This window comes from Pungitius pungitius, chromosome 3 (genome assembly GCF_949316345.1).
Source record: "Pungitius pungitius chromosome 3, fPunPun2.1, whole genome shotgun sequence".
Lineage (NCBI taxonomy): Eukaryota > Metazoa > Chordata > Actinopteri > Perciformes > Gasterosteidae > Pungitius > Pungitius pungitius.
Genome location: NC_084902.1, coordinates 12,032,155 through 12,058,063, shown reverse-complemented (window position 1 = coordinate 12,058,063; position 25,909 = coordinate 12,032,155). Strand labels below are relative to the sequence as shown.

The following is a 25,909-nucleotide window of genomic DNA, read 5'->3' as shown; positions in this document are numbered from 1 at the left end:
TAATTTAACAAGGTCAATTAACCTACGAGCAACGTCTGTCAGTGAATACGTTATTCTTGGAAGTTAAAATCTCCCAGTTTTCTCTGCCCTTGAATGCACCGTAGACAGTGCCTGACGTCACGTAATGTCAACCGCTGACATTCGTGCTGCTTTTCTCCGGTCGGTTTCATGTCTTTACGAAGTCGACGTATTTACGTTGACGACGGACTGCAAACTGCGCAGAGATCCGTAAACGGAAACGGAAGCTGGCGAAGCTTCGCGCGTTCGTCCAAGACTTTGGCGCCAACGACACAACGGAACGAGCACTGCCACTGTCACGAGCCTCCGGTCGACTATCTAGCAAACATTTGACCAAAGTCATATTTTTCTGCAACTTGTTTCCTTTCTCTTGGACATGGCGAAGCTTTCAGAGGGTGCGATACAGGTAAGGTCGAGCTTTTCAGTCTAACGCCAACTAAAACGAGCTAAAACACGTTATTTGTAACTGTGAGTTAAAGGTGGTTCGGTTCTCCGCGGTCCTTGTTCACCCGGAGGAGCAAACGTTAGTGGCAGCAGGTAGCTAGGCGTAAGGCTTTCATCAAAATGTAATGTGTGTGTGTGTGTGTGTGTGTGTGTGAAATAATGTAGAAAAACTGTAATACAGCGTATCTGCTGCGAATGGCACAACGTACACTAAATCTGTAACACGTTAACTCGTATAGACATATTGTCCTTTTTTCATGCGTCGTTGGGGAGAACTATTCAGTTGGACATGTATGTAGTTAAAGGAGATTGCCCATTAAATGAGTATTTTCTTCCAGGCTCTATCAAAGGGCGACTCTGTTGCCGACGCAGTGCTTCAGTTGGTGGTGAGTAACACAACAACCCACCGAATGTTTTCGTAATATCACCGTTAAGCCACAACATCTCCACATTTCCTCCAAATTCATAGATCTAACTTATTATGCAAAATCTAAACAAGAAGTTAAGATCTTTAATAACCGGGCATTACATAAGCCTTTTATCCAAATTATGCTCAACTAAATGATGCTGTATTGAAACAATTATACAAACATGTTTAAATATACGAACTTCTTAATGTATATATAACTATCACTTTTATGTCATCTCTCAGAATATTCGCAAGATTGATAGTGGAAACGGTGCGATCCGGTTTCGGGTGATGATGAGTGATGGGCTGCACAGCATGTCCTGTAAGTTTGTACTTTTTGAAAACAACTTTATACGTAGCCAATTATGATCCATAACAGACATCGTCATGTTAAACATTTTACTGCAAATGATTATAGAGTGATTTATAGAATACATCTTGTGATTGAATACTGTTAACGACGTTACCATTTGTTCATAAGCAGACAGCAGACTCATTCTTATGATGATTCTTCAATTTGATCTCTTTATTGTTTTGTGTTTATTTTCTTACTGTTCAGCACAACTGCCGTTGATTTTTCCGTGTGCCATCTAAGTAAAGTTTGACTTTGACAGGAACCCATCTGGAATGAACCTGGGCCACTTGTCTTATTCGCTTCTCTTGCTCTCCTTGCTCTCCTACCTCTCTGCAGCCTTCATGCTCTCAACGCAGCTGAACTTCATGGCTGAGGAGAACGTATTGGCCCCTAACTGCATCTGTATTCTGAAGAAGCATGTGACTAATATACTGAAGGATAAACGGTATGCAGGTTTTCTGTACATTTTATCATCTGTATAGCTTTTTGTCTATGGAAGTGAGCACAATTATGTTCCTGAACTGGATGGATCCAATGCTATTTTCTGTTGTTCATGGTGATGTCTCATTACAGACGGGTGGTGGTCATTTTGGAAATTGAAGTCATCAAGCCTGCTCAAATGGTTTCTGGAAGAATAGGTGATCCTATTCCCCTCACCGAGGGTAAGCCTTCAAATCAAATTTACTTCTATATATAACATCTGCTACTTAATAATCACATTTGGTCTTGAAGCACTGGTTAGTTAATGTATTTATGAAGCGAAATGACTGTGCACATTTAGCCTGGTCTTAAAGACTAAGTAATGCAGGCAAATACTAATGTCGAATTTTCCCCATAGGTACAAAAGTCCAGCAGTCTGCACCAATCCCTGAAAACCGCCAACCACTACAGCAGCAGCAGAATAAAAATGAAGGTGAGTGCAAGTGTTTGTTTAAACTGCATTATTTAAAATGGGTAAACTTTCAAATCAAAATTTTGAGGATAACACTGTGCAGACCTAGCTAATGAATATTCACCAGATGGCAGCATTCCTCTGCTGCTTCTTCTGTTTTGAGTACTCTGAGATGTACATGACACAAGTCGTCATTAAGGCCTGTTGAGAACCATTTTAATTTTAGGCTATCATGCCTTTGTTCAGGGTTTCTTCAGTGTTATTGACACTCCCAAATCTCCACAGCTGCCGTTTTTCATTTAAATGCTTGGTATCATAAACTTTAACAACTTTCAGCCGGTGTCCTTGGGAAGCGATCTCTGCCTGTCATAGTATTTATCTTTTCGCCAGCCCAGTATAATAGATGAATGCCCAGTATCGGACAACGTGGAGAATGCCCAGTGAATTTTCAACTCCATGACCAGTTTTATTTTTCAAATTTGTGCACATCAGAGATAAGCAGAGGATCACAACATCGCAAATAACTTGAATCAGGAAAGATGTGCAATCTGGCTGTCGAGCGCTTTTTGCTGTCTTCTAGTGTTTTCATAGCAGGTATTCATCCTCTTTAATCTGCCGTGTGGGGAATCAAGTTTGTGGCAAGCACCGTCCTCATCAGCACAGTCATTGTTCATTTCTCTGTGTGTGCTGGTTGATCTGGAGGCTTAATTACCAGAAGTGCAGGGGCTGGCAAAGTGGCAGGACTTAAGTGGACACTTTGAACTCTAATCCTCTGCGTGAGACGCACACGAAATAAAATGTGCAGCGCTTGTTTAAATGGCAAATCTCAAAGTCAGGCAGCCCGGCTCTCCTGGGGAAGAGCAGATCCAGTTTGTTATGGCATTTCACACTGAGGCCTGAATCTGTGAAATACGCATCATCCTTCACCAGAAATGCCGGATAACACATCTCCACCAACGTGGCGGGACAAGACTTCCGTTTCGTGTTTGAGGCTTTCCTCTCCCTGGAAGAATCAGCAGTCTTAGCTTGGCCTCAAGTTGGTCCTGCGATGGTTAAACCTCCCTCGTGAAGTGAGGGAACTAACGCCGATCGAGCCGTTGCAATCCTAAGAAATTGGATCGTTTTATGATGAATAATGAATGTGCGCCTTTCTTGACTTCTCTCCATCACTGCTCTTTGCTGATCATTTATTTCTCTTCATTCCTTCACTAGGGCTCAAAGGGTTCACTAGAGACTTTGGGAAGAAGACCCCGTCTGCTATGCCCAGTACTCCAGGGGGCAGCTCTAAAGTTGTGCCCATTGCCAGCCTCAACCCCTATCAGTCCAAGTGAGTGTGCTTTGCAGTCAGGGGTAGATTTCATGTCAAAGCATATATGTATATTACATTTTTGATGAAATAACACAATTGGAATTCAGTTCAAGTTAAAAAGTAAAAAAACAAAGTCATGGGAAGTATAGCGTGTTGAAGCTAGACATTGAAGAGTATTAAAGGGAGCATTATATCCTCTGCAACTACATAATTAGAAGGAGCAGGGGAAAATGCCCAATCGACACTTCTTTGAACATAACCATTGAAACTTAAATGTTTGTTTTTTGCAACACTGTTATAAAAAAACGACTTGAATTGAATATCAATGTCAGCGATGCCTCCTGAAGTCCAATGATGCGTCGGCACTTTTAGTTGACCACCGTGGCGCTAGCCTAAAGCCACAGGCAACATGCGCAGATTATTAAAACGGTTGAGTTGATGAATAAATGCATGAAGCGCACTAGAAAGGAACCTCAGACTGTCTGTTGTCCGGTAGGTGGACCATCCGAGCCCGCGTGACCAACAAGACCAGCATCCGCACGTGGAGCAACTCTCGTGGAGATGGAAAACTCTTCTCCATGGAGATTCTGGATGAGAGTGTGAGCATTGTTGCTTTTTGCTACACGACTAAACTCCAAAGACATGAGTTTGAAATCCCATAATGTATAAATCAACTTTTCTATTTTATTACAGGGGGAGATCAGAGTGACCGGTTTTAACCAAGAAGTGGACAAGTTCTTTAGCCTCGTGGATGTTGGAAAGGTGAGGCGTTCCTTCACGTTTTGATTCAGCGCGATATCTCCTACTTGTCTGTCTGTCAACCGACTGACTGCCAGTGCTTTTGTGAGTTTAAACCACAGAGACGATGAATGATTCATCTGGCTACCCTCTACCCGTACACTAAGCGGCTTATGATCATCTGCCAGTCTTGGTTGATCTCAACAGAATGCCTGAAGTCGTATCTTGTTTGCACCAGTCAGTCAGGTGAGACGCTCCTCAGATCTCTGAATAACGCGCGCTTTATCCGTCTGTGTGGTCAGGTCTACTACATCTCCAAGGGCTCCCTGAAGATCGCCAACAAGCAGTACACATCAGTGAAGAACGACTACGAGATGTCTCTCAACGGGGAGTCCACCATCATCCCCTGTGACGACGCCGTCGACGTCCCTGTGATACAGTGCGACTTCGTCTCTATTGGGGACCTGGAGAACCGAGAAAAGGATTCCATCATTGGTAAGGATCTACTTGTGCCTACGCGTACAAAGACAAGGCATACTGTCAAATACAAAAACCGAGCCCAATATGTTGCACTGAGGCCGAAGCGCATCATAAGTCTCTTAAGCACCGCTGTAATGTGAAAAGCAAAAACCAGCCAAGCAGAGCTCGGAGCCCTGCTCATGCTGAGGTGTTCCCAAGCACCCAATAATAAGTTATCATGAGCGGAGGGATAGAGTTTGTAGCTGAACGCAGAGCCGGATATGCTGTGAGGTTGGGGTAATTACAGCATACGAGCCGAAAGATAAAAGTGGTATTAATACTGATGACAGTAATAGCCTGTAGTGCAGATTGACTCTGGGCCCAATGGCAGAGCCGATGAGAATATGAGAACCGGCTGTCACAGGTAAAATGAAGTGATTTTAAGGAGTCTTCTGCTTGTAATTCTTTTAATGAAGACTGCGGCTTGTGCTATTTGAGTAATTCCTCACCAGCTTTCCATGCGGCCTCTGACTTTAAGTTTTATTCCTCTCGGTTAATGCATCTGAAACCCTTTTTACTCCGTGGGGGTTTGGAGATGAGTAATGCCGGCGATGCCACTCTTGCACATTTACAAATGAATGTCTCTGTGTTCATTGTTGCTTAATTACATTAGACAATAAAGTATGCTTGATGAAGAGCATTGGTGGAGATAATTAAAGCCTGTTTCTCGGATTTGCTTCTATATTATGGATGCAAGTGGCTGGCACACAGGTCAGTGCACCTGATTTGAAATGACTGAATCAGTTATTTCCCTTGAGCCAATTTATGCCGGAAACCACGTGGCCTAGAATGACCTCTGGGCGTATACACAATTCATTTTTATGGTCGTTGTCGCTCAGAAATATCATAAGCGGTATATGATCCAATCTTTACTATGAGCATTTTAGATCTCAAGAGAAATGTGTCCCCTGTTAATGCACATGCTAATGTCTTCTATTACAGATGTGATAGGGGTGTGCAAGAGTGTGGATGAAGTGACCCGCCTCACCACCAAGTCAAACAAGGAGGTGTCCAAGAGGACGGTCAACTTGATAGACATGTCCGGGAAGCTGGTGACTGTCACGCTGTGGGGAGACGAAGTGAGTATTGAGTTTAGATGGCAAAGTACATGCTTTTTGTCATTGATAAGCTTTCCCTTCTGAGCCTTTGTCTTTCCTAATAGTCAACGTCATGGGAGATCAACCATTTACTACAAATGACTGAAGCTCGGTCCCTTCCATGCAGAGAGTGGACATGATGATAATCTTGGGATAATAGCTACCTTCAGTAAAGGTCATTTCATTCAGTCGTTGGTGAATCCACGTCTGCGAGCGGGTTAATTAGAGCAGGCCCAAGTCTAATGATGTGTGCGGTTTTTAACGAGTCGGGTTTAGTCGCAGGCGCCTAAAATGACCCGGCCTGCTTGTTGATTTTTACTTGTGCCTCAGAGGGACTGTGATGAATTGACCACCGTTTCCTGAGAAGAAGCACAGTGTTCCCTGTTCGTTTGTCCCTTGTCCACAGGGACCTGCTGGGTTACACAAGTTGTTTAGAAAGAACAATGGCAATGCCAAGAAGTGCGCGTTGGAGATATCTTTCTCACTCACTGAAGGCTATTGCTCCCCACTTCTTTCTCTGTTGGTTTTTTATTTGATTATTTTGGGCCTCAGGTTATTACAGTAAAGAGTCTTGAAAACCTACGAAATTGGAAAAACAGGCAAACATGGTAAATTCTCAAAAAAAATGTAATTCTTTTTAGGACTGCACTAATTAAAAATGTGCTAACAGCCGTGAGGTCTGTCTCTCGGCTGCTCAGTCCTCCTGAGCTCTTTTGTTCAGAAGTGTCTTCATGGATCCAAATTCAAATTCATGGTCTCCTGATGATGAACCCTAAAGTATTTGGGTAGTATTAAAGTATTTAGTATTTGGCTTAACTGAGATGGTGACGGCATCTAAGCATTGCATTCAAGAGCCACATTTTGAGACTTATTTTTACTTTTAATAACCGACACGTGTGAAAATGTTTGATGTATATGTATTAACACAGTCAAAAATGTCTGATGCATAAGGGATAACATTCTAGTACAAAGTAGCAAGAAACTGAAGTTTTTCCCATATCTCTTGTCTTGTGTAGGCAGAAAAGTTTGACGGCTCGGGACAGCCCATTTTAGCCATAAAGGCGGCGAAGCTCTCTGACTTTGGGGGCCGCTCCATCTCCGCATCCTTCAGCAGCACCCTGATGATCAACCCAGACATCCCAGAGGCATATAAGCTCAGAAGCTGGTAGGTGTATATTTCACCCGTTGTAAGATCAATTTCTTCCATGCGAGTCTTGCTGTTGAAAGTGGAAGATCAAAGGGCTTAAACGGTTGTTAGAGTGCATGCTTTGATTTTCACGATTAAGATTAGTTTACCCCCATTAACCACTGTGTGTGTGTGTGTGTGTGTGTGTGTGTGTGTGTGTGTGTGTGTGTGTGTGTGTGTGTGTGTGTGTGTGTGTGTGTGTGTGTGTGTGTGTGTGTGTGTGTGTGTGTGTGTGTGTGTGTGTGTGTGTGTGTGTGTGTGTGTGTGTGTGTGTGTGTGCAATTATATTGAAATAATACATAATCTGTGGAAATGCATTTTCTCCTAAACGCCTTCCCAGAGTAAATGAGGTCCAGACTAGTTTCTGGGTGATTATGTTGATTATAGTGTGTCTGTCTGTGAGGGTGTGTACGTATTGGTTTTTCAGCTTTGATTTAGCTTTTTGCCAAACATAGTTTTGTCTTTAAAATAAAAGTTATCTTTTGTGCATGATAATTGCGCCAAGTTAGAATTTTAGAACTAAAGCTCCTCCATCTCAGTCGGGGTGGAAAGTCGCTCCAGCGCTGTTAGACGAATCTGTCCTTAGTCCACCTGTGCTGCCTCTGCCCTCTGACAAGGCACATCTTTATTTCTGAGCCCACATCGGATTGATTACCTTTTAAATAGTTTATTTTTCCTCTCAATGCCAGTGCTCGCCCTGCACTGAGTGCATACACAAACAAATATATATTTCAATTTAATTCCTAAGGTCGAGGGTGGTCTTCTGCTGCCTTGAAAAATGTACCCGAATGTGTCAACACGATCAGAAGAAATGTCGAGTGAAATGTATCTCGACAGGTGAGAAATAGGAAATTACAAAATATGCTCTAAAGTACGGCTTTAATCAGACGTCTTGGCTCAGGAATTTCCTAATGACAGTATTACCACCAGCTTCGGGCTTCTCTTAATATATATATATTTTTTTGAATTCCAACTACTGTGAACTGCTGCTAAGTTTTAATTATGATGGGATTGTAATAAAGGGGGTTGTAGTCAGAACCACTCCTGGGTCTTCTGCTTTCTGTACCCCGAGCATGATTACGCCCTGAATTGCGTTTGCATATTCTCTTCATACTTCCTGTGCTCTCCGCTGTATAATGACAGGAGGTCGCCGGTATTGTGATTTTCAAAAGGGGGCCCTTGACCTCTCACCTCTCACCTCTTACCGATATAGATATATTCGAATGAAGAAGAGAGCCGTTGTAATTGTTTTTTCTTTATTTTAAGGTTTCATTATGGCCGTTTATGTCTAGGAATGAGGTCCGTGTGTTTTCACTCGTCGCAGCTTGGGTCGTGTTTACGTTGGTGGTGACACAGCAACAGCATTCCAGTTAAGCCTTCCCACACGATGCCACTCGACCAGTCTTTGCATTCCACACAGGATTGACATTGTCTCAATACTGCAGACAGGCGAGATATAGCAGCAGATTTAAATAAAAAGACTATGAAGAAAGATTGCACAATTTTTTAGAAAAAGTCGAGTGAGACGAAAGCGAAGGAGAAAAATGACGAACAAATGGCGCTCTCCAAAGAGGAAAGTGGGCAGCGGAAGTAGAGCATTTAATCCAGAATGGATGGGCTCGTTTCTGTTCATACTTCCCACTGGAGCACTAAACCAGTGTGTCTCATATGCTCAGAAACCGTTGCACTTATTAAAAAGTGGCGATGTGAAGCGCCATTATTGCGGCACAATGAGCTCCTCCACGTGAGGAACGGCCCTGATGCATTCAAGCCCAGGTTTAAAATCCTGCCAGGACAAACCCGGAGAATAGAGATTATATATATATATATATATATATATATATATATATATATACATATACACACTCACCGGCCACTTTATTAGGTACACCTGTCCAACTGCTTGTTAACACTTAATTTCTAAGCAGCCAATCACATGGTGGCAACTCAGTGCATTTAGGCATGTAGACATTGTCAAGACAATCTCCTGCAGTTCAAACCGAGCATCAGTATGGGGAAGAAAGGTGATTTGAGTGACTTTGAACGTGGCATGATTGTTGGTGCCAGAAGGGCTGGTCTGAGTATTTCAGAAACTGCTAATCTACTGGGATTTTCACGCACAACCATCTCTAGGGTTTACAGAGAATGGTCCGAAAAAGAAAAAACATCCAGTGAGCGGCAGTTCTGTGGGCGGAAATGCCTTGTTGATGCCAGAGGTCAGAGGAGAACGGCCAGACTGGTTCGAGCTGATAGAAGGGCAACAGTGACTCAAATAACCACCCGTTACAACCAAGGTGGGCATAAGAGCATCTCTGAACGCACAGTACGTCGAACTTTGAGGCAGATGGGCTACAGCAGCAGAAGACCACACCGGGTGCCACTCCTTTCAGCTAAGAACAGGAAACTGAGGCTACAATTTGCACAAGCTCATCGAAATTGGACAATAGAAGATTGGAAAAACGTTGCCTGGTCTGATGAGTCTCGATTTCTGCTGCGACATTCGGATGGTAGGGTCAGAATTTGGCGTCTACAACATGAAAGCATGGATCCATCCTGCCTTGTATCAACGGTTCAGGCTGGTGGTGGTGGTGTCATGGTGTGGGGAATATTTTCTTGGCACTCTTTGGGCCCCTTGGTACCAATTGAGCATCGTTGCAACGCCACAGCCTACCTGAGTATTGTTGCTGACCATGTCCATCCCTTTATGACCACAATGTACCCAACTTCTGATGGCTACTTTCAGCAGGATAAAGCGCCATGTCATAAAGCTGGAATCATCTCAGACTGGTTTCTTGAACATGACAATGAGTTCGCTGTACTCAAATGGCCTCCACAATCACCAGATCTCAATCCAATAGAGCATCTTTGGGATGTGGTGGAACGGGAGATTCGCATCATGGATGTGCAGCCGACAAATCTGCGGCAACTGTGTGATGCCATCATGTCAATATGGACCAAACTCCCTGAGGAATGCTTCCAGCACCTTGTTGAATCTATGCCACGAAGAATTGAGGCAGTTCTGAAGGCAAAAGGGGGTCCAACCCGTTACTAGCATGGGGTACCTAATAAAGTGGCCGGTGAGTGTATATATATATATATATATATTGTTAAAATGTGTTTAGATTTATTATTTATAACTGCTGAGACTGGTCCAAATGTAAAACCGAAAAGGGAAAATTTAAGCTTTTCTTCCCTTTTACTTTTTTCTGAATTGAAGCACTTTATTTGAACATTCAGTTTTTACATTTTTTTATTTTCTCCTATTTTGAAATGCAGCCCTCTTATTTTTCTATTTTATTTACAGTCACACATACATGTTCAGTTCTTTGTTACGTGACAATAAATATTGCTAAAGAGTCTTTGAATTGTGGTATTAATTAAATGCAGATGTTGATGCAATGCTATCCCTCTATCTAATCACACTAGTCACATTATGATCTTCTGGATCTTTGCTTCTAGAATTTTTCTCTTAACTGGACCTTTACATTTGAGTTAAATACCCCTAGCTAAGAAGAAGCCAAAGCTGTTCCTCTCACAGACCAACACAGATACGCCTTTACATCACAACCAAGGCCAAAGCTGCTCAAATTCTGCACTTTTACTGCACAGGCATCCTAATCTGATTTTGTAGTGGCGCAGACCTTTTGGGACTTCCTTAAATTGTCCATACTTGGGTCGGCTATTGACACCAACTCAGCACTTTGCAGTGTACTTATAAGTAAGAATGCTGCACTCATTATCTTGATCTTTGCCTGATTTGGGGTCTGGGTCCTTTGTCGGTGTTTTTGACACTGTGTAGGTTTGAGTTGGCCACCTATTTCCTCTTTGTTATCAGTGTCCGAATCCGACTTCCCGTGGACCCATCCGCCCATCCAAGTGTGACGACACGGTTGTCCATTAGGTGGCAACAGCACATCTAGAGATGGTCATGCTGCCTTCTCCCGGACGGTCACTTCTCTGATAACCGTTTTTTTCTTGTTGGTGCTCTAGGCCTTCAAACTCAGACATCCAACACGGGGTGATTCACTCCCACCACGGCAGGCTGACCGGTTCTCTGTCTGCCTGAACATGACTCCATTATTTCCACATGAGCAGGTCTCAGCATATAGTTGTGACATCAATTATGTCAGCCCAGGAGCAAACAGGCTTTAAAATGCAAGTATGATGAATATGATGCCTCAGTATTCAACTGACTTTAAATTAATCGCATGTTTTTCCTTTGCTGTATTGAATAAAAATATAGGGGGCAGATATACGAGCTGAATTGCTGGTGTTGAGTTATTAGCTAAATTAGTGACTAATGAGTGAGTAATTCTCTTCTTGGGCGGTGTTTGCGAGTAGCTGTGAACTGGGCCCTGGACTGATTGACTCACACCAGGGCATCATAGTTGTTCCTTTGGAGCAGTGTTTCGGGTCGTTGACCCGACTCCACTGTGACTCCAGCTTTGTTATAGCTTTGATTCTCATACGTTATTGTCATGAATTTGCTGGTACTGCGTTAAATCCCTGTGACCCTCAACTTTCACTAGTTCCCAGTTCCTGCACTAGCCACACCGCATCACGGACCTCCCCCACCGTATATCTAGGAATGCTCCATGCCTAACGCCTCTTGTTTAGACCAAATCGCTCTAGCTTGGTCTCATCAGTCCACAGCACTTATTTCCAAAATGAACCTGCCTTGTTCAAATGGAGTTTGGCAAACCTCAAGCGAGCCCGTTTGTGGCGTGTGTGTGCATCACTCTCCCATACAGCTGTTCTCTGTGCAATGTGCGCTGGATGGTTGAGCCAAGCACAGTGACACCATCTGCAGCGAGGTGACTTTGGAGGTGGTCCGAGGGTTGTCCTCACCTTTCTGACCATCCTTCGCCGTTGCCTCTTGGTCATTTTTCTTGGCCTTCCGCTTCTGTCTTTAACATGGACTGTGCCCGCTGGCTCAGTGGAAACTGATAGCTGAAACCTCCAGGATTGCTTTTTTTTGCCGCCCTCTAAACCACGCTGCGGAGCAATCTTTGTTTTCAGATCATTTGATAGCTGTGTCTTGATGCCCTCATGTTGCCACAGAGGAGAATCGGAAGTAAAGCACAACCTGCTAATGGCTACCTTAAATAAATTTGCTTATCATTGGATGCCCCTTGCTATGGAATTGAAGGCTTAACAAGCTAATCAGACTAATTATGGGTTACAGTTAATCAGCATTGAGTAGTTACAGGTATTCAAATCAACAGAATAAGGGGGACCAAACAAATTTGCACAATCTTTTTTTTACTTTTAATTTCACAGAATGAAATACTGCTACACTAAATACCTTTTGTCTGGAAAGCACTCCGGGTTAACTAGAAAGCGAATAACCACTGTGATCTTTTTTGGTGAACCTCAGAGGCTGCATGATAGAAGAAGTTTAGTCCCTAAACCTTTGCATACGGCTGTGGGTTTGCTATGTTTGCATACTTTTTCATTGGCAAAAAATATTTTTTCATTGAGAAAATAAGATGTTTTTCTACAGCCAGGCATAGAATTACAATTGTTCTGTGCTTTTTAAAAAATACTCTCATGGAGGATTCATTTACAGACAATTTGCAAAGATGTCAATTTTATTAGTCATGGATATTAATCACTTTGCCAAAATGATTTATTCATAAATGTATGCTGAGGTCGATATGTTTTCTAAAACCCATAAACAGGTTGCAGCAAAAGTTATTTTGCACAGGAATAACTTTCTGCTCTGATGAAGCTGTGTGTCTGTGTGTGTGTGTAAACTCATTAGAATGCAAGGTGCGTAACACAGTGGTGAGCATCTACTGATTAATGCAGAACTATCCCATGGAGTGGGAATGAAACGTAAGTGTTAGATGTTTGTATTTCTGCTCTTTTATGCAACAGTGTTCTCTAAAACATGTATATATTTTTTTTAAACAAATGTAGCCTGTGTGATCCATCCGCAGAGCGAGAGAGAGAGAGAGAGAACCTGACCCGTCGCTGGTAGCCCAAATCTTTCACCACAAAGTCACTCACTTTTGGTGTCACTCACAACATGGATGCTATTAGTTGCATATTTTTTGTAATGGAAAATTAATGAAAATAGTTTATAGTTTCTTGTTTTATAGTCTTATAGTTCGGCTTACCAGTTAAAAAGGGGGTGTCCAGAGCAGCCATGTGACACAGTGAGGCCTGACGATTATCCAGTCCTGCCTTATTTAAAGCACAATGCATTTTTAATCACCTCCCCTATGTGGCCACTACATTTCTCTCCCCTGTAAAACACTGGTTGAAGGAGACGGAGAACGCTTTCATTTTGTCCAATTTTGATCCGTTCGAGTAAATTCTTGCATTCTCACTGGATGCAGGCACAGTTGAAGCAGTGCGGGTTCACCCCACAGGAAGCTGGTGGCGCCATTCAAAATGGCTCACATTTGTCAGCGTGGGGACTTGGCAGCATGCGCGTCGCTCCGGCTCCGCACGTTAATGGGGATATTTTCAATTAGTCTTGCCTCCAGGAGCAAAGCATGCCGCTTCTGTATTTACAACCCAAGCTCCCCGTTGTGCGCCACTCCACCTCCTCGCCAACAGATTAGTAAGCTCTATTGATCCCTGCAGCCATTTTGACCTTTTACCTCCACATATCTTTGCTCTTTTTATGCATTGCCTCCTCTTCTTTTTGTCTTCCCTGTATTTCCAGGGAACACTGTGTGAAAGTGGCTTTCTGATACCGCTGAAACAGCCCTGGCCAGCTCATCTGTCCCTTGGTGTTGATTCATTTCACCTCTCAGCTGAGCCATCCTCGCTTTAACAAACACAAATGGATGCTCTTTCTGCAGGAGCTTTTTTATTATTTAATCACATCTGTTAAATGGACAACCGGTGGTCTTTTGACTGTCATGTGGACGGCAGACTTATCTCGTTTTGGTTGGGATGCGTTCAAATGAACAAAGCAGCAGTTTGAAATTTGCCTCAATATTCCAACATTATGAATCTCTTATGTGGATATTCGGCTTTTTCCAATTAATTTGTTATGAGGCCAATATGAGATACTACTGTCCTGAGCTGGAACCATAACTTGATGTATGCATTTTTAACCGAATCGATCTGCAGCAATTTAGATAATTGTTTTAAGTAAAAAGGGGAAATGTTCGGTTTCTCGTGTGAATATTTGCTGAAGGTTTTTTTTTTTTTTCTTCTACCATAGCTGACCCTGATTTGATTTATTTTTTAAAAATAATGAATCATTTGAAACTCCATCTTCCAACATTTTATGCACCAACCATAAATCAATAAGAATAGACATGCTAATGTGTAAAGAATCTATTAATTACTTGCAGATACACTTTATAGTGACAATCGTGAAACTCTGCAGTGACCGGTGTTGGTTCGCTCTCTCTCCAACAGGTATGACAAGGAGGGCCACGCCATGGACGGACAGTCTCTGACCGAGGTGAGAGGCAGCGGGGGAGGAATCACCAACTGGAAGACCCTGTCTGACGTTAAGACGGAGCACCTGGGACACGGAGACAAGGTACACACACATGCTCAGCTCTGCCTTGATGCGCCCAAACATTTGTGCACCAGTAACCCTCGAGGTGTTGTGATTTCAAAGAGGTTTCTTGTAAGAGCTTCACGGACAAACTGAAAGCCTGCCGTTGCATTCCAAACAGTATTTACCAAGGTGCACACGCTCAATCTGCATTTAAGAGCCCACAGTCACTACAGGGCCCGCCCAATGAAGGAATGGCCACACTTGCGTTAATGTCAATCACCAGTAGCTTGGTTTGCAACGGTACTTATGGCTAAGTCGGTATGATGAATTTACTAAATGATTGACTCGTAACATTTCTGCTCCACCAGAGATGTGTGTACATAAAATCCAGACCCCATCGCACCCATTATCCCTCCTCCGGTGCGGTTCTCCTCACAGCCAAAGTAGTGGTGAAAGTGATATTTATCCTTGCTATTGATTACTAAGATTGCACAAGTTATTTTCTTTGCACTCTGAAATGAAATTACTGCCCTCTGTTAAGAAGTGTAATGTGTTCTCTAGGCGCCCCCCCCCCCCCGATACCTTTTGAGGGAAATGGTGCTCGCAGAAGTAAATGTTTTCTAGAGCGGATAATGTGGTCTGTGCAGGGATCTTAACCCGGGTAATTTAACATAATTCCACATTATATGCTCGTTAGTAATCATCGCAGTATGATGAAATTATCCCATCAAGAGAATTTAATAGATAAATAAATTCAGGGACCAGGAGGCTTGATTTTTTTACTTTGCTCTTAGGAAGCTCAAAAATGATTTAATGACCCATGAGAAAACAAGATACATGGATTTAACCAAAGTAGTGGTTATCTTGTCCAAAGTAAGTCTAAGATTTGTCAAGTATACCATAAGACCCCCCTCCCACCCCCACTAAAACCTAGTTATTGCTTCCTCATTGGTCCGCTTTTACTTTAGCTACTTCAGCTTTACTGTCATCTACAACGCAGCTGAGGCGGCCCCATCTATTTGCTCCAAAATTCAAAACCCCCAAACCCTGACAAACGATTGTGCCCCCCGTGAGGTAAAGGGCTTCTCGTGACAGTGGCCTCCTGCCGCTCAGGAGGAAACGGTTTGACCCCGGGCCACGGAGGCTCTCGCTGCGCCGTGTGACGAGGCCCCGTACTGACAGAGGGGTTGAGGACGGCCTTGGTTCAGCTCCTTTGAGACGTCCCGTTCACCGGGACGCGGGGGTCAGACCTCTCAAACACCCCCCCCTCCCTCCTCCTCCCTCTAAGTAACCAGTCTGTTGCAATTAATTGTGCCCGTCACAATGCATTTGTGTCACAATCTCAAGTTTCCACATGGCCCCCGTGCCCTCTCGTGACAGTATGTGGTCGGCCTCCTCCCGTTGGCTTGACACGCCGTTTGTAAAGGCCTACGACAGCAAGTGCTTCTGTGGCAGCCCTGGTCGGTCGTTTGCTAATTGAAGAGGGATTTACTTGATTAATTGCACCTCATTGCGCAGAGGTGTATGTCTGGTTTTTTTTAGTGAATCAAAACAACACTGGGCGCAAAAGCCCAGTTGGCGGCGCCGGGGTTGGAGCAGGGCATTTTTGTCTTATTCTGTTGCCGTTTGCTGCACGCAAGGGTTTAGTCTGTTCTAAATGACTCATAATATCAATTGTTGTGTTCTGGACATTTGGATACCTACACAATGGTCAATGCTTGGAATGAAATGCCTTTTAATTTTCCAAAATATAGCAGTTATTCCTATGTCTGTGGGTATGATATATTACGATATCCAAAATCTGAAGCCACGACAAGTGTCATGTTTGGATATTAATTCAGTGTTTTTTTCTTTTTTTAAATGCTGCTTTCCAGTAAAGTGGTGCAATTGTCTGAACTAACCACAGTGTAGCTATTCTATTGACCCACTTAGTTACTATATACACATTACTGATTATTTATCAAAGATCTCCTAGTTTGTCCCAGAAAAACTCTAAATACAGAGCATTTGCAGCTTCACAATAAACCTTTTTTCTCTTTTACATATTGGCATTAATGATTGTTGAAGTGCCTTTAGCCTTCATCAGTGTGCGGAGCGTCGTCTCTTTCCTGCTGTCTAAAACACAGCCGTTGTAGGGGTGCGACAACTATCTGTCGATGTGTAATTCATGTCACTTGGTGGGGTGTTTTCCATGCAGACTATGGATGTTTCCTGAAGGCTGTTTGTGTGCAGTCTGTTTCAAGGCTTTACCCGTTCCCATTTGTGTCTGAGCCATTTGGATCCTGGTTGGGAGTAAAACTCTTCATACATAAATGTTGCTTTCTGACCGTTCACAGGCCCCGCCATGCGCTGCTTAAAATGCCATCTTAATGTTAATTTCATGCAGTTCTATTCCTCGTTGTCAACGTATTTTACATCTTGCAAGAGGTACATTCCACTACCTGCATGAACCTTTGTTAATGATTTTTTTTCTTCCATTTGTTTTCCCTTCCCAGGCGGACTACTACACCTGCATAGCTACCATAGTATACCTGCGCAAGGAGAACTGCCTCTACCAGGCCTGTCCCAGCCAAGACTGCAACAAGAAGGTGGTCGACCAGCACAACGGCATGTTCCGCTGTGAGAAGTGTGACAAAGAGTTCCCCAACTTCAAGTACCGCCTCATCCTTTCTGTAAGTGACTCAGCCCCCGCTTCCCGAAAACTTCTAACGGCGTCTTGTTCATCTGTGCCACACATGCACTCGCACACGAGCGTTTATGCTAATGCCCATATCTTAAATGCCTTTTCTTCCTGCTTAGTCGTGAGCAGATGCCTCTGCCGAGGCTACGCATATCATCCCTGTATTCATGCTCGTTGCCTCTCCTTTCTGCCCACCCGGGACTCCAGCCCCCTTTCTCCGCTTATAGCCCACTCTCCCAGTCCAACATTGGTCCAATCTGCTCTTTGCAGTTAATTTGAGAAACATTTAAAGCCAACGCTGCTGTATTTGTGACGCAGTGTAATGAGTACTAATTTTAGATTTCTTTTTTGTGTTCAATTCAGAGTCACGCTGGGTATTCGCTGGAGCTTTCCATGCTGCGTTAGGCATTTTACTGAAAGTGAATGGAGGGAAAGACCAATGCGGGACTTTTTATTCTCCGCTCGTTTGCATACCAATATCATAACTAAAGAACAAATAACATCAAGCACCAAAACTCACTTAGTCGGCAACAGAGCATTTCTGCACCTGAACCAAGTGGCTTTTGTTTAGTACCACTCACCAGTCGGCATCACTTTGCTTCCACTCTGTTTCAGCAGAGCATGTTGCTGCTTGTTTTGCCCGCCTTCTTCTGTGGGTTAGTCCAATTAGGATGTAGCAATTAAGCACAGAGAAATGTGTTGTGTTAGCATAACATATTCAAGTATTCAGCAACCACTCTTACAAGATGATTCAAACAAAAACACAAACCGTGATCTATACTTGTGCATGTAGCTTTTCACCTATTTACGTTTGCCTTTGTGTTTTTTCGATGTATTCCGACAGGCTAACGTTGCAGATTACGCAGACAACCAGTGGGTGACTTGCTTCCAGGAGAGTGCAGAGGCCATTCTCGGCCAGAATGCAGCTTACCTGGGGCAGCTCAAGGACTCGGTAAGATGCACCTTTCTGACTAACTGTCCTCAGGAAAAGAGGCTTTGTTCCAGCCAGATATGCACCCTCACACACTCGTGCATGGACAAATTTGTCTAGAAGACAGACTGTGCTTTGTTTCTTCCAGGCACAATTACTCGGAGCACTCAGTTTTCCAAGTAATGAAGTTGTTTTCCCCATATTAAGCTGTCAGACAACTGCTTTATTTTGCACCCGATGAAACTGACATTTGATGAAAATAATATGTGAACCTTTTGAAATTGAGCCAATCAAATGTTTTTGTTGTTTATTCCAGAACGAAACTGCCTTTGACGAGATCTTCCAACAAGCCAACTTCAACACATTTGTCTTCCGCAGCAGAGTGAAGCTAGAAACGTATAACGTGAGTAAAGCAGGAATGGAGATTTTCTGACATAATTAAGGGTTTGTTGCCATATTGAAATAGAAAATATGTGTTTAATAAGACAGCGGGAGGGGAAAACCTGCAATCCCCTAAACCTCCATCTTGCCTTTTGTAGACTGTAATTGCCGCAGAGAAACGGCTTCTTTGCGTTTTTAGTCGTTTGTGTTTTTCTGCCTCGATAGTCTTCCCATTCATTAATGCAACCGGTTAAGTTTTATTCCGAGACTGCTGCTCATTTTCAGCGGCGTTGGGAGGAGTGCACATACAGATTAACCGTGGTCACTATTTCCGGAAGGCCACACAGATAGAGGTTTGTTTTGAGGGAAGCGCATAAAAGAATTGATTGTGCTGGGACTTTGAGGCGGAAGCATGGAGCCGAGCCAGATGCTCATCCGCCTTCAATCCACAGAAGAGGCCTCTGTGTCTGTCACATTCAGCTCCGCATCCTAACTGCCAATGGCACGTCTACAAGCATGTATTGGCTGCTGCCTCCAGACTTAGACACCTGCAACCCCGCTTTCAGTTTTTCTTCCCTCCTCAATGCTAAAAGCCAGCCATTGTGCAACGCTTTCGCACATATTCATGTGCGCAGTGTCGTATGTGCTTGATGTCAAACAAAGGAAGTTGATGACACCGATTCATCATGTTCCATCGGGGTGAGAATTGTGAGTCTTTTGTGACAGATTTTTGTTCCCAAATAAATGGAACTTTATTTTGAATTCATCAGGAACCGGCCACACAAGGTTTATGATGAAACTGTCCCTTTTTAATGGCATTTAAACATTAACAGACTGTCGTCACATTTACGTCAGCGTTTAAGCCTTATTTGTGCATAACCGTCATTACTGCTAAAACAATTAATAAATTGCTTGATCAAAAAACTTTAATTGTCACTAGCTAAGTACTATCTCTATTACATGGATGAAAATGGCTGTAGTTAAAATAAAATGTTTAGCATCAAAAGGAAATGAATGTATGATCCTCGTGTTTGTGGCTCGACGGCACACTGAACAAAAACCCAAATGAGCGTGACGCTCCTAATAAGAAAAACCAAGCCACTGGAAGGAGATGGGTGTCCCATTTAGGATCAAAACAACATTCAAGTTGAATTAATGTCATCCTGGCATCAAAATTCTCAACTAAACGAGCATAGAGCCCTTCCAAGGATAATATGTGGTGCCACTGAGAACCAAATGCTTTGCCCCTTAATGTTTTCCCTGGCCATTAAATCAAAACATGATTAATTACAGCGGGTTTATCAAAACAAGTGTGACGTGCAGCTGGTTCATGTACGCGTAATGTTATTATAGTCACAAATGTCACGGTTGTGTTTTGGCTCTTTTATGAATCGTCCGTCCGACGAGATGTGACTATTGATGATGACAGGACGTCTGCTGCGTTACTTTGGGCTGACAGCCGTGGCTGATGTGCGACCGTAGACACCTGTGAGGTGCGAGTACGACTGGTTTTCTGGTGCTGCATGGGAACCACAGGTTGTCCAACTGGGATGAACATCCGACCCAACTCTGATGTTGGCTGCCTACAGACACACACACACCAAATCTCACTGGCAAATGAATGGTTTTAACTTTGCTGTGGGCATGTGTGGTGCTTGTAGGGGTCCACAGAAACCTTTTCATAATGCCTCGTCCATACGGTGGGATACCATCAATATTTTTTTACAGTATTATGTTAAATTGGCTGGCCATACAGGGCAGTGCAGATGTTACTTGGGCGTCACCTGTAGGATATTTCAAGGGATGATGATTCTTTTCCTGAAAGGGAAATCCACACTGATCTTGTAGAGGACAACGACGACGACTATGACAACAACAACAACTCCATGTTTGCCAGCTGCGTTTTGTAATTGCATGATGCAAAGTCATGAGCCTTTTCAGTTTGCACTGCTGTTGGTCACAAACTCCACAGAGCACCTCTGTCCACAATAGATCTGTTGATCTGAATAGACGCATATTCCTTCCGCTGCACAACAATTAGTTTTAACCTGCTCCTCATGTTGTGCCCATTATGTCGTACCAAACATGGAAGCTGAGGGACAAGGTGACCCCTGTTTTTTGACATCTTTTACCACGCATTTCCACTTAATATCCTGTTCATTTAACCATGTAGAGGTTACGCATGACAGTTCGTTGTACTCATTATTTGTCAAACTATAATGATGAAATCTCAGTATTTTTGTAGTATTTCACTTGCATCATACAGAATTAGCAAAGGGATTACAGCGGGCCCTTCTGGAACAATGCAGGCACCGGGCTGAAGGAAGATGATTTACATTCCACCCACTTCAGCTGCAGAGGTTTAATGAAGACAAAATGAGTGTAACCCCTGTTTAAATGCAGAGAATAATGGCCCTGTGAGAAGATGACCTTCATGTGTCTAGACGGCTGTGGAGGCGGTTATGCCTTTAAAAGCTATTTTTTTTGTGTCAACCATTTATCTGAATGCCAACAAGATCTGCATTCGCGGTCCGAACATAAATCCACTTTTTCATGTGGGATGAGGAGAAGCCAAAATGGACGGATACGGTACTTTGACCTCAGTGAGACGGTGGCTCCTCCTGTACTCGAGTATTGAATCAGAAGTCAAACATAACATGTGCGACCTGTACGCAGCACAAGGAAGAGCACATTTTCTTGCGGTATTTTAACGTCTCACCGCCGAGCGCGCAGCGGACTGAGCTACTTAACTGTATTGAGATTGAGTCATGGTTATAACAACGATAATACGTGTAGATGAAATCCAGCGTTGTGATTGGTTGAGAGCGCACTGAAGTAAGGTTAGCTTTTGCACCAATAGAGGAGTTTGGAGGTGATATGAATTTTTGGCCAAACAATGGCATGGCCCTAATTTAAACACAAGTTATATTGCAGAAGGGAAAATAAAGGTTATTGTATAAACACAAACTGAAGCAACTTACCCTGAAGACACCTTTAACTCGCCACCGATGGCTTCGCTTTGCCTGCTGACTGTAGTCAGTGTTGGTGGGATGGCCCACTTTTCCCATCATGCCTTCAGGGTTTTATGTTTCAAAAAGCAGACGTAACTCACCGTGTGCGTTGTGTTGGGTTCCGAACACGGTGGGCTCGTGTTCATAACGGTCATATTTGTTCTGCTTTATGATTGGTTCCCATTATCTTGAACTGCATTTTGTTAGTTTGGCCCTCGTTTTGCCAGACAATGTGTGGTTGTCCTCAAAGAGCTGCTTCTTGTACCTCAAGGAGCTGTTAGTTGTTTTTTTTAAAGTCTGTGCTCTGCTGGACATTGGGGCTTGTATATAGATAAGACAACTAAGCAGACGTGTACATGTTGATTTTTACGCATGATAAGAATAAAAATCAACTGATAACGTCAGATGCCAACAGGAAGCCGTGATTGTGTGTACTGTGTAACAGATATTGTGCTGTTATTGAAGTGTGTTGCTGCAGGAGGAAACAATCTAAATGAGTTTCCTTACTGTTTGTGTGACAGGATGAATCCAGGATCAAAGCTACCGTGATGGAAGTGAAGCCTGTTGACCATAAGGAGTACAGCCTGAGGTTGATCTCCAACATAAGGAAGCTGGCTGCACAGTAGGAACTTGGCATCCATGAAAAGTATTGTTGACTTTGCAAGCTTTTTGTTTCTTTCTTATTTTGTCAACGTCGGCTCCAAATGTCTCGTTTTGCTCACGAATCAATTGTGATTTTTTTTTTCTCTGCTTCCCTGTAGAATAAAATGTCCTTAAAGTACTTATGACTGTTCACCCTTCCTTTGTTGAATGATGATTGCTGGCCTGAGACTTTTTTGTTTAGTGAACACATGCTGTTTTCTTTGTTATTTTGGGAAGCAGAGAGTGGGTTAGGTAAGCGGGGGGAAAAAAAATCAGAACGGTCCATCTTTAGTCAGCCAGTTATTCTTTTGACTGGTGACGTTGGGCTGCTTTAAGCAGGAGACCAGTACAGTAGCTACATCTCCCTTCACTTCACGTGACGCGCTCTCAAAACAGCGAGGCTGGACCTGCAAATCCCTGATAAGGCCGCTTACTCTCCCACTCCTTTGTGCTTTGTCCCTCACATAACTTGCAGACATAAGCACATAAATGCACACATTCCTTAGTGAGGAATGTGCTGTAGTCTATTTGAGAAACAAGGTTTTCTTTTCTTTTTTTGTTGCATTTAACTGTTTTGTCTGTTCTGTAATTGTTTTTCTTTTGATAGGTGTGAGAATAAATATATTATCAAATTGTCTGTTGTTTTACAATGTGTACGAGGTTCCCTGTCTACATACCAGTAATGTGTAAACAATTAATGAACCTTTCAGCACCTCATCCTATCTTGTGCCAATTAAAAACTAACCAATGTGTAGACCATTTTTTATTTAGCAGTTGCAGGATTTTTTTTTTGCTGGTTTTATTCAAAGGCTGGCACACAATGCCCTCCCTATCTCCTCTGGCTTTGCTCCGATGCAACAGACTCCCCAGACCGCCTGACTTTCATGTTGTATTAAAGCAGAACATCAATAATGCTGCGCCCCATTTTTCATGTGATAACGTTGCCTTTCTGCAGAGTGTTGCATCTGGTGCCTGTAGTGTGCCCGAGATGGATTAAACCGGTCTTTAAATTGTAAGGAAAGGTGAGTTTTACTTTTTGGTTTTGCCATACCTGCTCACCCCATCTCTGCCTTTAAACTCCAAATCAATATCCAGCAACAGCAGAAACGGCCCCATAAACCTTGCTGGCTCTTCAGACATCTGAAATGAAGCTTTTCATTTAGTGACGCGCAGCTGATAAAAAAATAAAATAAAAAAAGGCTCTCTGTCAAGTCAATCTAGCACTTTCCCCGCATGCAGAGGGGTCAAATCAAGCAAGGTCCTTTTAAACCAAGGGTTCTTAACCTTTTTTACCTTGGGGCCAAACTTTTTAAGTACAAAGTGGCCCGGGGCCCGTTCAAATATTCACACTGTCTTGGATTAACTAATTCATATCTAGGTTGGATTTGTATTCAATGATTAAACTTTTTTTTTAAATTATTTTATTTAACAAGTAATAATCTGAAAGTGATCATCACAGGAATATTTATTATCTGTATGTAAACCTGCACAAACAAACGCTACCTAACAACACCAGTTAGTGAGATGATGGACTTCTGCATCTGTAGCCCTTTTTTTTTTTCTTTTAAAAATATCCGCCTGTTTTCCCGGAGCGTTGGATTTTTTGATTCCATATGACGCTTTAATTTGTACGGCTTCAATGCTTCGTTGGAGAGCGTTACGCTGCGTTCAGGCCAAAAGCCAAGTGAATTTTCGCCACGTTTTACTCTTACTCGCTGATTTGGGTTTGCATCGCATCATTTTCACCTTAAATGGTTGTCGTGAAATGTGTCATCTCACCACTTGGGTATTCAAGGGATATTTGCCTTATATCTATCTGTATTTACAGTCACTTATTGTGGATACCTAATCCGTTTCCTCTTTCAGGCTTCTATGAGGTTGGTCTGAAAAGGTGCTTAGCTAAACTGGTATTAAGATTGTTGAACACCAACTATATGCAAGGTGTGTGACACTTCTGGTTGGTATCCGTTTCTTTGTCATACAGCGCTTCATGATGACAACCCTATGAGTGATGACATCACCATAAAATATGGATCTTGTCATGCTGAGTCCGTGAAACCTTTTTTTCGGGAGTACGCATCGGCAGTGTTGTATACTGTTCAACTTAGTTTTGAAGGTTCTTACACAATTTCAGATTTTCCTGTTTGAAACTCTTTGTCAGCCAGCTGGTCCATTCCAACAACACACCAGGTACTAAACATCTTAACAATTTGAGCTATGTCTTTATAAATCACATAATAGTCAAAGTGATATTTCAACTGTTTTTAATGTTTTAACCTTAGGCCAAATCACTAAGCCCGTGCACTTAGTACAATGACAAAGGTCTTAAACCAAACCCATTTAGTAATGTCCTTTTATTTATTATTCAATGCAAAGATGAATGTATACGATTTGTGTGGCTTAAATCCTGGCCATCACAAGAAGCAAGAAAGCAACCAAGCAACAGTCCAAACCCCCCCCCCCCCCCCCCCACCATGCTGCTGAGCAATCCTTGGTGTCAGATCATTTGATAGTTGTTTTGATGGCCCCATGTTGTCACTGTTCAGAGGAGAATCAAAGTAAAGCACAACTTGCAATTGGCTCCCTCTCATTGGATGCTCCTTTCTATGGATTTGAAGGCTCAAGGAACTAATCCGACTAATTATGGGTTGCAGTTAATCGGCATTGAGTAGTTACAGGCATTAAAATCAACAAAATCATAAGGGGAACCAACATTTGCACAACTTATTTTTACATTTCATTTCACACAAATACTGCTAATGTAAATAATTTGTTCAGGCAAACAACTGATCCCCTTCTGTTGGACACATGGAGGAATTCTTCTGCACAGTCCTCCGCTGTATGTCGCGCACACGGCTGTTTCAGGGGTCAGGGGTCAACGCACACCGAAAGTGAACAAAGCTGCATTAAAATATTTGATCTCATTAATCTGGTAGATTAACGCGTTAACTTTGAAAGCCCTATAAATAACGTATAGAGTTAAAAGACTGAGTGGTCGTGGCACTAGAGGAGCGTAGGCCGAGTCCAAACATCATCTCTTTAGTCCATAACATTGTTGGCTGAGTACTGACTGTATTTACCCACTTTATTTTTTTTAAACTAGTGCTGCTCCTTTGGACCTGAAGTGCGGAGCGTAGGGAAGCCCTGCGGCCCCCGACACGATGGAGATAAACGAGGAAGAAACCCCCCCCCTGGGTAACACTGTAATGAACGGGAGGAAGCAGTTTGTGTGTGTTTAGGGATTCGTGGTACTTGTGCCCTTTTTCCTGGGACACGGGTATTTGCTTATGTGCACAAAAAGGGACAGCTGTGCCTTTTTTGTGTGTGTTTGGGCATGCAGAAGGCAGCCTCGTCCTGTCTAGGGACCCGTTGACCAAAGCGGTAGTGTGGACGTGGTGTTTTTTTTTTGTTTTTTTTTGCAGTTGAGGCAGAAAATGAGTGTCTCTGGGTCTGTGCTCCTTCTTCAGAGGGTGTGTGGAAAATTGTACCGACAGTCTAGATGTCTGGCAGGTGGAAAGCTTATCATTACAATAATTGCTGCAAACAAATGAAGTAATAATCCATTGTTGCTTCTGAAAAGCAGTTCAGATTGAATGTGTAGATACAAATGTGTCTCAGGCGCGTCTCCTGTTTCCACTTTAATTGGATTCGTGTATAGATAAAGTTCTTTCTCTTCTCAAGCACTAGATTATACGATCGTGTAGGGAGTTTGTATTTTATTTTTATTTATTCCTCTGCAGTGTCTGTTTGTCATTGCCACGGCCAGCCTTCCAATAAACACATATTTTGATTAATTTAATCATTTTCAGCTCCGTTTTCATTTGTC

General features: G+C 42.9%; 1 protein-coding gene across 1 annotated transcript; it reads left to right on the top strand.

Moving 5' to 3' along the window:
* The first annotated feature begins 124 nt into the window (after positions 1-124).
* rpa1 (replication protein A1) lies at positions 125-22,717 on the top strand. Its single transcript, XM_037473716.2, has 17 exons — positions 125-424; positions 801-848; positions 1,115-1,193; positions 1,563-1,671; positions 1,800-1,888; positions 2,065-2,139; positions 3,331-3,445; positions 3,924-4,026; positions 4,121-4,189; positions 4,468-4,660; positions 5,627-5,763; positions 6,798-6,946; positions 14,351-14,477; positions 16,934-17,110; positions 17,963-18,070; positions 18,366-18,452; positions 21,963-22,717. The coding sequence occupies exons 1-17, from the start codon at positions 395-397 to the stop codon at positions 22,065-22,067; spliced, it is 1,800 nt and encodes a 599-aa protein (XP_037329613.2). The 5' UTR covers positions 125-394; the 3' UTR covers positions 22,068-22,717.
* Positions 22,718-25,909: the final 3,192 nt, after the last annotated feature.